Source organism: Hipposideros armiger, unplaced genomic scaffold (genome assembly GCF_001890085.2).
Source record: "Hipposideros armiger isolate ML-2016 unplaced genomic scaffold, ASM189008v1 scaffold_371, whole genome shotgun sequence".
Taxonomy (NCBI): domain Eukaryota; kingdom Metazoa; phylum Chordata; class Mammalia; order Chiroptera; family Hipposideridae; genus Hipposideros; species Hipposideros armiger.
In genome coordinates this window covers 1904289-1917043 of record NW_017731721.1, presented here as the reverse complement: position 1 = coordinate 1917043, position 12755 = coordinate 1904289, and the positions used below count along the sequence as shown (strand labels likewise).

The following is a 12755-nucleotide window of genomic DNA, read 5'->3' as shown; positions in this document are numbered from 1 at the left end:
GAGATTTTATGGGGATCACGTCTCTCAAGGGAAATCAAGGCAGGCAGTTAGAGGCAGGCATTGGGTCTCTGCATTCCTGCATGTCCCACAGAATGCACAGCCCAAAAGACCTCCCTTCTCCACCCAAAACTTCTCTTTTCTTCTAATAAACTCCTTTTCTAAAGAGATGAGATCAATCAGGTGGTCCCACACCCAGAGAAGAACAGCCCATTCTAGAGGAAAAAGGGATAAAACTCCAAGTCCTGGCCAGTCAGTGCCTTTTGAGCATTTTGAGCCTTGCCTGTGCTTGGGGCCGGCTTCAAACTCTTTGGAGTGAACTTTTTCTCCTACTAACGACTCCCTGGCCCTGGGCCTGGGCCCCCTTGAGCCTTTTGAGCTTCCTTTGCTCTGCTGCCCCAAACTCTTTGGAGTGTACTTTCTCTTCTAATAATGGCCCTTGAGCCATTCTCTAATTTTTGTCCCGCTTCTGCTTCTTTGAAATGTATTTTTACTTCTAATAAACTTTTCTGCAAGTTTACCTCTCTGGTCCATGTCTCCATTCTTTGGTTCCACGAGACCACAACCCCGGCACAAGAAATATCCTACATCAATATCTGTCTTGGTCGGGCTGTACTGGAAGCTTCGCTGGAACATAGCTCATACCTCAATGGCCCCTAGATGAGAAGAGACAGATGTTAGTTAATAAATTACAGGCGCTGGCTCCAGGAACAGGACTTTGAAGTCCATTTATCTTATTCCACCCAGGGGTTAGGTCTGGGATGGCCTGGAGGAGTGTTGGGGTACAATGATTATATTGGGTTGTCGGAAAAGTCATGACGCATTTTTGCAATTAAAAACAGTAAAATGCGTCATGACTTTTCCGACAGCCCAATAGTTAACAAGTTTAAGTCATAGACTTTTAAGTAGTTATTTGAAGCAGGGGTGAGAGACATTCTGTGATTTAGGCTAGGAGAAATCTTTAGTTTAGGATTAAGAAACTGGAAGAATGATTAAGACCAGGGGCTAAGGAGTTAAGAAACTAGGGAAAAAGGAGATGCAAAATTCCTATAATGAGGGGGCTTAAAACTTATAGAGTAAGGGGGCTCTCCTGTATCAGTCGGATCCTATCCCTTTGTGTTTGCCAGTTGGTTACCGTGCAAAAGGTTTGGCTGCTTGCTTCATGAAAGCCAAAACTCGAGAGGCAAGGTTGGTGGAAAGAAAAGCAGGTTTATTCCAAAATGCCAGGATTACGGGAAGACAGTGGACTCTCTGTCACAAAATCTGCCTTCCCTTTCCTAATCCACATTCATTTCTTATGTCCTCACTAAACATGACCTCTGCTCCTAATTCTCTGCTGGGTCCATGGTTCACGGAATTTTGCTTTTTCTTTAATGTGGCCTGAATGTTTTTGGTTTTAAATATTAAGATAAAGTGACACTTACTGAAAAGTTTTCTTTTTTGCTTTTGTTGATATTAATGTGCCGTGATTCATTACACTCTCGGTTTCAATAACAGATAAACAAGAATTCCATTTCAGTTATGTTTAGTTCTGGGTTTTCCAAATCAATACCAAAGAGAAAGACAAAAGGGTCAATAGTACAAAAGGAACCATTATGCAATGTTTGCTTGTTTCTATTCAAGCGTGAAAAATATGGGAATTCAGAAGAAATGGAACTTAGAAATGGAATGTTTTATAATACAAATATAAGGCATTTTAATGTTTTCTTTTTTTTATTAGCCATTAAAATAAGTGTTGGGCTCATGGGCCTAGGGTCTTCACAAAGCTGGGAAGAAGCTGATGGAAATAGCAGCCTCCCTTCAAGCCTTGGGGCCCAGTCCTGCCTGCTTCCATTCAGTTCCTTGAACACACTGTTTCCTCCTTTCATTTGTCTGTGGCACAAGCTGTTCCATTAGGCTGAAATACTCAATTTTCTTTCTGGAGTTCAGCTCAGATTATTGCGGGGAACCCAGACAAAGAGACAGGACACCAAGGCGTGGGAAGCAACCTTTATTAATGCCGGCACTGGCTCAGCGGATTCACATCCAGAGGCTGAGCCCCCACTCAGGTGGGATTTGGGGTTAGATACCCTGAGGTTTCCAGGTTGGCAGCTAAGATTTATTATTAGGACATGNAGAAAAAAAAGTTATAAGACCTCCACTTTTGCCAAGTTTCTGAACATAGAGTTGGTATCTAATCCACACCCATGCCAAACTTTTTGGGTTTTGCAGCCATCATGATGCTTCTAACCCTAGACAGGCCCATCAGCTGTTATGCTGTCTTTTTTGTGGTGGAAGATGCAGTCGTTTATCTTTTACTTTACATGGACTATCCCAACATACTTTTGACCATTGTGCTTGTAAAATTTTACTGAGATAGCAAGGCCTTGAATGTAGTTTGTCCTCTCCCCACGAAGTACATTGTCCTGCCAACACCTTCGTGTTAGTTTCTTCCTGCTCATCCAGTCCCATTAGCGTGCTATCAATAAAGAGGACCCATATGATGTGCTTCAGTACATTCATATATATGGTCCTGATCTCAAGCTGGAACAGTTTATGTAGCTCTGGAGCAAGACTGAGTTTATATCATAAAAGCTTGCACGTAGGGGCCTTGTCCCATTTTCTTGACCTTTGACAAAACAATGCCAACTGAAAAACAGTATAATAGTTCAAAGACCCATTAAGGGGCCATTTCTCTTCAAACTCTAATACATACATAGGCCAAACTGTATTACAGTAAAACACCATTTTCTTTCTGGTCGTTGGTTTATAAGTTGACCAGTCAACCAATATATGATGCAGAGCACTCTCAGATGGTATAGACACAGAGCCTCTCACTTTCCATAAGACACAACAAAGGAAAAGGAGGGTAAAACAAACCACAAACAAACAAACAAACAAACAAACAAACAAACAAACAAATTACATATAGACAAAACAAAGCCAAACTCACAAACCAAATTCTCAACAGTGAGGAGCTGGGGGTCAGCACCTGGTCTCCCACCAAAGCCGGCACCACAAATGGGCCTCAACTGAGGACCCCAAATGGCATCAATGCCCCATCGGGAGACAGGGGAACCTGGTCTCCCACCAAAACTGGTACCGCAAATGGGTCTCGAAAGACCCCAAGTGGCATAAAAGCCCCAAATCGTTATCGCAAATTGAGGCCTATACTAACCCTCAGTTTCTAGAACCAGATCACTGTTTGCTTTCCTCTGCCTTAAGTGTTTATAGGTGGTCAACGCCGGGAAGGGGAAAGCCAGGAAAAATCCCCGTGAAAAAAACCAAATCTTGACAGCTGCTGTGATGTCCCTGCAGTCACACCCCCCCACCCCCGGCAACAGCCCGCCACAAGCAGCTATGGATGGGACTGGTTGCAGTACACCATCCCAGCTTCTTCCCTGGGGAGAGAGGGAGTAAACTCACCAGCTCCGGGTCTGGTCATGTTATTACCAGAGGGGGGTACCCTTTTTGGTGTGATGCCTGGGCTTGGTTTCCACACCAGGAGTCAAACCCACTGGTGTCTGGGCTAGGTTCCCATACCGGGAGTTGAACCAAGGTCTCGGGGAGGAAAACTGGGAATCCTACCTGCTACGTTCCTGGCGGTTGGGCCCTCCTCAGCGTGGTGTCCAGGTTCTTGGCATCTAGAGCAAAGAATTGAATGAGATAAAGTGGTGAAAGAGAAGTTTATTAGAAGAGATAGTACACTCCAAAGAGTTAGCAGCAGGCCCAAACAAAAGAAGTGGCTCAAAAGGCTGCAGCTCAAAGGCTCAAAAGGCCATGACTCAAAGGCTGAAAGGCTCCCTGGAGCCTGGGGGTTTTACCTTTTTTCCTCCAGGCTGGGCTGTTCCTCTTTGGGTGGGGACCACTTGATTGACACCTGTGATTGATAAGAGGCTATTACCTCATCTTCTTAAACTTTGCATGTCCCTTCCCAGAGTTCAGTGTGTTATTGCGGGAGACCGGCTCCCACAGGTCCAGGGGTTCCCTCAGGTGGAGGCGGAGTCAGCGAGGAAAAAGGAATTCCATTAGTATTAGGGTTTTACTTCCTCATAATTCTTATGCTCCAGGGTACAGCTATACCTTTTCTATGCTAAAGACTAACTTATCCCAACTACGCCCAAATCCCTCCACCTACAATAACNCTGTTGTTCAGCATCTTAGCTGTGGAGGGCAGTGTCACTGGCCCTCATATGTGGGATCCAAACCGGGGCCCTCTGGCGTCCCAAGCCAGTTTTTAACCATTGTGTCACTGGGCCAGCCCAACCCTAATTGATTTTTTTGACTTGTAATGTCTTTTTATATGAAGGAAGTTAACGCTTTGTCTATCATCCCTGGCAAATACTTTTTCCAAGTTTGTTCTTGTGAAACAAGGACCCCTCCTGTAAAAGCCCAGCTAAAAGCCCCAAGCCCAGCAGTTTCCGTTCCTGTTTTTAACAGATTTCTGCCCCCACCCCATTCCTGTTCTCACTTCTGCCCAGCAACAATAACCACATGTACCCAGCAATAGCTTAAATATTCTCCCAATAGTTGTATACTTATAACTAGATATTTACATAACCCTGCTGTTTTAGCTTCTGTAATAATGCTTTGCTTAGACTGGACACCTGTCTTAAGGACCCCAGCTTACTAGTAGAGAGGGGCTGTACTAGCTTACTAGTACTGAGGGACCCAGTCGTATGGACTTGCAGTTTCAACATACATCATCCCCCTGGGACTTCCCATAATGGACTTGTTAACAGTTTCTGTTTGCCTCAGTGGGACTTTTTACTTTGGTTTTTGCCTTTATAAACCCTGCCTAACTAACCATCGGGGCTGTGAAGTCTTTAGGGCAATAGGCCCCTTGCAGCTGCTGGCTTTGCTATAAAGACTCCTGATTTGGCATTATTAGTTTCGTTGTCTGCCTGACTCAAGAGCTTTGCTTTACAACACTTGTACTTTAACTTTGTTTATAGTACTTTTTTTCTCTGCAGTTTTAAAATTTTATGAATTCAGATTTATCAACCTTTCCCTTTATATTGGGTTGTCGGAAAAGTCATGACGCATTTTTGCAACAAAAAACAGAAAAAATACATCATGACTTTTCCAACAACCCTGGTAGCTTCTTTCTCACTCTAAGATTTTTAAAAATCCAGTGGATGACTGGTTAGCTCAGCTGGTTAGAGCATGGTACTGATAACACCATGGTTGCCAACTCGATCCCCGCATGGGCCGCTGTGAGCTGCGCCCTCCCTAAGAGAGTCAACTATGCCATTGTAGCATGAAAGCAATGTGTAACCAATGACCGTGGCTGTTCCCCAATAAAATTTTTAAAAAAGAAAAAAAAATTAAACAGTGTCTCTTCTCTAGTAGTTTTCTTTTTTACATCAGAGTGTGTGTTTGATCCACCTGAAATTGATAGGACTGCCCTTGGTGATAGTGGTCGTGACCAACCAGTCCTCCCCCCCCCCCCCCCCCACTGGCCACTTACCGGCCTCAGCACCCTGCACGCCTCCCGAAGAACCTGCTCCTGGTTCTGCACGGAGCACAGGACCAGGGTGCAGACCACCACATCCATGGAGCCATCGGCCACCGGGCGCATATTCTCCCCGGCAGCCACCACGAAGCGCTCAAACTGCAGGTGTCGGTTTTCCGCAATGCTCTTGATCAAGAACTTCTCAAAGTTGGGGTTGGGGTCAACACAGGTGACCCTGCATCCAGGAGGATAGAACTTGAAGTTGGTCCCGGTGCCACAGCCTACCTCCAGCAGGGAGAGCTTGCCCGAGGGGCCCTGGAACTCCAGCAGGTTGCTGAAGAGCTTCTGCTTCTGGCCTGCCATCTGTTTATTGTACGTCACGCTGAACCTCACCAAGAAGTAGGGGAACCATTTTTTGCTTATCCAGTTCCACAAGCCCAGAAAGTTCAGCAGAAACACGGGAAATGCCAGGATGCAGACGGCCAGCCGGAGGATAAATACGGTCAATGCCATTACCCAGGAATGGAAAAAAACAGATCGGTTCAGAGTCCTGACTCCTTTAAATGCAGATAGTAGGCTTCTGGCCACACTCCAGCGCCAATCAGCTTCATAGGAAAGAGCTGGATGTGCTGGAGAAGAAAGCTGCTGCTGAGCTCAAATCGTGGCCAAGAAGCCATTTCACCCAATTAACAGACACTCGGCAAATGTTGACTCTTAGCTTAGTTTTCATGAAGCAAAATGAGAAGACTCCCAGCTTTCTCTTAGAAGGAAAGTTGATTACAATCCCTTATTCTGAATCTGTTTCTGCTCCTCTTTCTCTGGGTCTGGAGACTACTGCTAGTTCCCAGCTGCAGTTTTATAAGCACTTAAACTGTTTCCGGGTCCTCCAGTGACCTCTACAAAGAAAACAATCCGTGGGGGGTGCAGCCTGGTTAAACTATAGGGGACTATGGCTGCCAAGTCCCCTTTATTACAATGTCCCCTCCTCCCTTTCCCCCTGGGTCCCCCCCCCTCCCCTGCCCACCCCACTTTTTAAAAAGGAAAGTGAAACGACATGCCTGCCTTGTCTCAGTTAACAAGAATCCCTCCTTTTGCATTCTGGGCTGAGACTCTCAGACTTGCATTACTCAGCAGGGTTTTTTTTAACTCACTGTTTTGGGCTGCCCATTTTTTAAACGGCAAGAGTTTCAACTTCAAAGTGTGCACAACTACTACTTTATTCAGCTAATTTAGATAAAAACAGCCAGAATATTCACCTTTGGGAGCCTCAAGTATTCAGAAAATAGTTTCAAACATTGATCTGTTTTTAACCAGAAAGCCTGAGCTTTAGGGTAGTCAGGGAAATTTTCAAAAATAATGGTTACATTTACTTTTTAAAAAAAATTTGTTTCAGGTGTATGAAACAATGTAATAGTTAGACATTTACACCCCTCACAAATAACAATTTACTTTTTAAAACTGGGTAATGGATATTCTGTTTCATTATTTGTTATGCCCTACACATATTTGATAAATTTTATATGTATTCCATTTTAACAGCTTTTTTTGAGGTGGAACTGATATAAAATAAACTGTACATAAAATGTGCAGTTTAAAAAGTTTTGACAGGGGCATCCCAGTTTCGGGTACCCCCTCTCGTAAGAGAGCTGTACTTTCCCTTCAATAAAAATCTTTGCTCCTCTACCTCTCCTTCCATCCACGTTCTCATTCTTCAGGTACATGAGACTATGATCTCCGGGCACTAGACACCAGGGTCCTATATCAATTCTGTGGAAGGGAACACAAAGGCTCATGAGGGCGAGGTCCTTGATATGAGAGAGCCAGAAAGACTCCAGGTACTTCGATTCTGGCTCAGAGCCCTTTGCACAGCAACATGTTGCCTATAGAAGGATGAGGATAATATTCCCAATTCAAACATACTCTGCCTTCTTCCACCAGTAACAGGGCTGAGTTTTCTCTGATTCAATGCAAATACCTAGTCAATTTCAGGGCTAATGGCAAAATGTCAGGTTGACATAAAAAATATAAAAATTAAAAAAATTAAAATTAAACCCAAAAACTTTTGACATATGTACATACCTGTGAAACCATCACTTCAATCAAGATAATGAACATATTCATTACCCCCAAAATTTACCTCGTGTTTTTTTGTGTTCCCCCCCTTTGCCCTCCCCATCCCAAGGAAACCACTGATATGTTTTTTGTCTCTAGAGATTTGTTTGCGTTTCCTAAATTTTTTTTTTTTTAAAATTGGGGAATTGGGGGATGGGAACAGCCCTGGGGAATTGGGGGAAGGGGAACAGACAAGTTGCTGTCCTTTTATTCTTCAGTCTAGTTGTGGAGGACATTGCTTTACTGGACCATGTTGGTATTATCATTGTGCTCTTCCCTGGTGAGGCAGATCACTCGCCGGCCATTGGACGGCCACTCACAGCGGCTCATGGCAGCTCACGTTTCCTGCTGTCTGCTAATGCCGGCTGCTAGCCACTCACGGTAGCTTTACAGCAGCCCACTGCAGCTTCACTGCAGCCTGCCTACGCCATCAAGGAGCTGTGCTGCGATTCACCGCAGCACAGCTCCAGGTCAAGCTGTTGTTCACCATCTTAGCTGTAGAGGGCGCAGTGTCACTGGCCCCAATGTGGAATTCAAACCAGCGCCCTGCTGCTCAGAGCTGGCATCCCACGCCAGCTCTTAACCAACGCGCCACTAGGCTGCCCCAACTTTTCAACGTTTTATAGGATTGACATTTTTCAAAATAGCTGGGGTAGAATAATGCTTCAGAAGAGTTTGTAAAAATACTCATTATAAGTGAAATATCAGGATTTATGGTGCTTTCTTTGCATAGTAGGGCTATGGATGATTTTCCTTCTACTTATTTTCTGTACTTTCTCAATTTTAAAAAACTGAGAGTGTAATACTTTGGGAATTAGAAAAATAAAATAAATTTGTTTTAAAATAATATAGGTTTAAATTTGAGTTTATAAGTAAAAAAGAGTCTTTTGTTCCAGTAAGTTTTTCAGATGAAAATAATCAGATGTTTGTCCAGTAGCATTGTGATTTATATAATGAAAAGGGTCGTATGAATCATAGATCGGGTAATAATAGTAGTAACCAGTTACTGAGCACGTTCAATATATTAAGGACTTCATATAATAAAATTATTTAATAATTACAACAGTACTGTAAGTAGGTATTAATAATTGTTCAAACTTTTTATTATTAGTTTCAGGTGTACAAAACAATGCACTAGTTATCCTTTTCACCCCTTACAAAGTGACAACCCTCCTCCCCCATCCACTGCCCCCCATCCCCAATATCATACTTATCTATTACAATTCCATTGACTCCATTCCCACACTATATTCCACATCCCATGACTATGTATGTATTAAATTATAGTTGACATATAATATTAATCAACAGCAGCTCTTGTAACTACTAAGTAACAGAATGAAATTGGAAATATAGTCTGTCTTAGATTAGAACCTCTATACTTTAAGTCTCTTGTGGAGAGAAATGTTATATGACTGAAGTAAGTGAAATAAGCTGAGCAAAAAGATAAAAAGGTGGTGGTAGTAGCTCCTGCCTGATTAGAAACTCAGACCTAAAGAGCAATTAGGACATAACCTTTTAAGTGAGTGTGCCCTTCAATTCTGTCAAACATTTTAAGAGGTTTTTTTGTGTGTTTTTGTTGTTTTTTTTTAGCTGAGCCATCCTGCCACCTGTTGGCAGTTCAGCAGCAGCTCACCTCAGGCAGCCAATCGAACCGCTGACCTTGTTGCTCAGAGCTCACACCCTGAGTGAGCTCTTAACCAACTGAGCCACTCAGCAGGCCCTAGAAGAGTTTCTTAGTAGAGATGGTCCCCAACTTGTGATGATTCGACTTACGGTTTTCTGACTTTACAATGGTGTGAAAGCAGTATGCATTCAGTAGAAACTGTAGTTTGAATTTTGATCTTTTCGTGGGCTAGTGATGTGTGGTACAATACTGTTTTGTGATGCTGGGCAGTGACAGTGAGTCATAGCTCCCAGTCACCCACGCGGTCAGGAGGCTCTACGGTATCCTGTGTTGCCAGTGTTTGGATATTGTGTTTTTGAATCCCATTGTGTCTACAAAATGCCCATCAGGTTCTCCTGCTTCTGGTGAAAAGAGGAGGAAGGCAATTACAAGTGCTCCTTGGCTTACAATGGGTTTACCGGGAGGTAACCCCACCATAAGTTGAGGAGCATCTGTATTAATAGTCTGAGCTCTCAAGTGAATCTGAATGACACTTAGGTAATATAAATAGGATAAGACTTAATGCATTATGCGGATTGCTACACAAGCACTACCAACTAATTCCATTTAAGACCTTGCCAAAGGATAATCCAGGACCTCTTTTAAGAAGTATAGTATCCCCTCAGTGTTGCTCACAGGTCCATAAAAATCAGCTTTCTACCCCTTGAGTGTTAAACCAGTAATGATTCCTAATGGAATTAATAGGTGGAAAACTCATGCTTACTTTCAATTAAATTCTGAAATTAGGATAAAGCAAAGCAAAGCAAAGCAAAACAACAAACAACACGTGGTTTTAGCTGGTTGTATTTAGAAAAGGATGAGACAATAAGTATTTCTCTTTTACTACATGAGTTCTCCAAAGTTCAAGGGAAATGTCAGTTGGTTAATAATAGATACTAATTCAGTGAACTTTTCCTTTTGTTTTGATAATTCACTTTATAGATTAATCATCATAAAGTTTATCCCAGGTTGGCGTCCCTCTTTTACCCAGATTGCTTTTCAGTCACTTCTCCCCACAGTTAATTCAGAGAGCCTACGGAATACAAACTTTTAGCATGGGCTTCAGGAAAATAAGGTTCAGAAAGTAGATTATAATGCTGCTGCTGCTGCTGCAAAAAAAAAGTCATTATACATTTCTAAATAAAAAGTAAATTACTTTGGGGTGTCTACACCATAGTTCTCTCTTGGTATAGGAAAGGAAGTATTAATATTAAATAGTTTTAATTAGAATATAAATAATAGGAAAATACTTATTTCTCCAAATATCCTTTGAGAACCAGAAATAAGATGATAATTAAAATACATATATATCATATAAATGTTTTTAAATAGAATAAAATCTGACTTAATAGGAAAGAGTTCTGATTAATAAAACAACACTTCTGTTCTAATTATAAACTCTTTATTATTTTGCATTTACATACATAAAGTATATATTTAAACTAAATATTTTATATAAACTCTAGGAAAGTATTCCAAATGAAAAATTATGATTATAAAGTAAAACAATCAACATACATCAAGGATGCTTGTGAGTCAGTGCCAAATTTACAATCACATATCTACTGTGTCACAATCTTTTTATTCCAAAAAATGTTCACATAAGAACTCTAAAGTAGGCAATTACTTGCCCAAAGAATAAATGATTTTCATTACACAGAACATGAAAAGGGACGTGATGAAAAATAAAGATTGCTTAGAACTTCTTTACGGAGTAGTTAGTAAGACAACAGAACCTAAGGCTACGAGGACCTGTCCAAGTAGAATATATATATTAAATATGCCTTTATTGCTTTTGTGGTAGAGGTGATCTGTCAGCCACTTTTTGTAGAAGGACGGCCCACTATAGACACCAGGAAAATTTTTCCGACCACAGCCATATCCGTAACTGGTAATTCCCATTACAAAAAATCGTTTATGTTCTGGTAAGTAGCACATTAATGGTCCACCACTATCACCCTATTAAAAAAGTCCCAAAATAGTATTAGTTATTTCTAGTAGTCTTTATATAATAGTAAAGGCTGGACTAAATTAATCACACTAAACATACATTTATATAAATACACATTTTCCATATACCTCTAAATTATTTAAGATCAATAGATTTTTAGTTTTATGTTCCGACTCAAACAGGAATTCGGTTATATGCAGTCTGGCCTGGTATTTAAAGGAAACATATAGCTGGTGGATAAACTTACCATCTGCCTAGTTTTGAACCAGAATACTATAAATCCAATTGTTTGGATTTTTTAGTGCATTTACTCAGGAGAAATATAATGTCAGATGTGTGCAAAATATTATAAATACTGTCTATTAGAATACTTCTGCTTAATGCTGTTTGTGAAAGGTATAACTTGAAGATATATGAATGAATCTTTTAGGTGTGTGTGTGGTTTGTTAGCTAGAGAGAGGAGTAAACTGACATCTTGCAAGAAATGGCATCTAAGTGTTGACATTGGCTAGTGCAGGATATCAAGAATAAATGACTAAGACTCTCTATAGTATTACAAACACATCTCCCTCATAGTTTATACACAATTGTCAGTGTATTAACCAAAACACTATTACTAAGGACTGTTAATCACGCAAAACAACAAGAACACTGAGCTGTTACAGTGCCTATGTTTCTAAGATGTTTTCAAATTCTCCATATAAGGTAGGCATTGAAAAATTATTTCTTATGAATGCAATTCAATTAGATTGGATTCTTTACTATTTTACTCAGCAAGATTTTTAAGGAAAAGGACACAGGAAAGATAAACTCTGGATTACAAAAATCAGAATGAGTAGGAAAAGATCAGAGCATGGATATTGCTTGGAAGTGAAATGCTGGTGGATTTAGGAGTAGTAAAGAAAAGAAGAATAAAGAAAGGTTTAAAACAAAAAATATATAAATTGGACTTTATAAAACAATCAACTTTTGTGCTACAAATGATAACATTAGGAAAGTGAAAAGACATCAACAGAATGGGAGAACATATTTGCTAACCATATGCATGGTAAAGGACTTGTATCCAGAATATATAAAGAATGCTTATGACTCAATAATAAGATAAACTCAATTTAAAAATGGGCAAAGGGTCCGAATAGACATTTCTCCAAAAAGATACATAAATGGCTAATAAGCTCATGCAAAGATGCTCAACATTATTAGTCATTAGGGAACTGCAATATAAAACTACAGTGAGATACCACTTCACCCTCAGAAGGATGGCTATAATAAAAAAGACAGACAATACAACGATATGGATGGACCTAGAGACTATTATGTTAAGTGAAATAACTCAGTCGAAGAAAGACAAATACCATATGATCTAACTTATATGTGGAATCTAAAAAACTGAATGAACAAGCAAAATAAACAGAAATAGTCTCAGAGATTTAGAGGAAAAACTGATGGTTGCTAGTTGGGAGCGGGGTGGGGATGAGGGAGAAGGGGAAGGGATTAGACAGCATAAATAGGTAACTACAATATTGCCACAGGGATATGAAAGACAGTTTGGGGAATATAATTAATAATGTTGTAAATATTTTGTAGGGTGTCAG

The 12755-nt window shown here is 40.8% G+C and overlaps 2 protein-coding genes and 1 long non-coding RNA gene across 3 annotated transcripts in view; all 3 read right to left on the bottom strand.

Annotated features, from left to right (window-relative positions):
- TMT1A (thiol methyltransferase 1A) overlaps window positions 1-6350 on the bottom strand; it is a 15665-nt gene extending 9315 nt beyond the window's left edge. The window contains exon 1 of the mRNA XM_019662337.1: window positions 5447-6350. Within this exon, the coding sequence (XP_019517882.1) occupies window positions 5447-5944 (498 nt within the window). The 5' untranslated portion in view covers window positions 5945-6350. The remainder of the gene's footprint in view (window positions 1-5446) is intronic.
- LOC109393270 (uncharacterized) lies at window positions 2119-3964 on the bottom strand. The gene is made up of 3 exons (XR_002126219.1): window positions 3801-3964; window positions 3565-3620; window positions 2119-2625 (listed from the first exon to the last, which is right to left on the bottom strand). It is a non-coding gene; the product is annotated as an uncharacterized LOC109393270 (long non-coding RNA).
- A 4386-nt stretch (window positions 6351-10736) lies between the features above and the next one.
- TMPRSS12 (transmembrane serine protease 12) overlaps window positions 10737-12755 on the bottom strand; it is a 19579-nt gene continuing 17560 nt past the window's right edge. Inside the window, exon 5 of the mRNA XM_019662289.1 lies at window positions 10737-11168. Within this exon, the coding sequence (XP_019517834.1) occupies window positions 10917-11168 (252 nt within the window). The 3' untranslated portion in view covers window positions 10737-10916. The remainder of the gene's footprint in view (window positions 11169-12755) is intronic.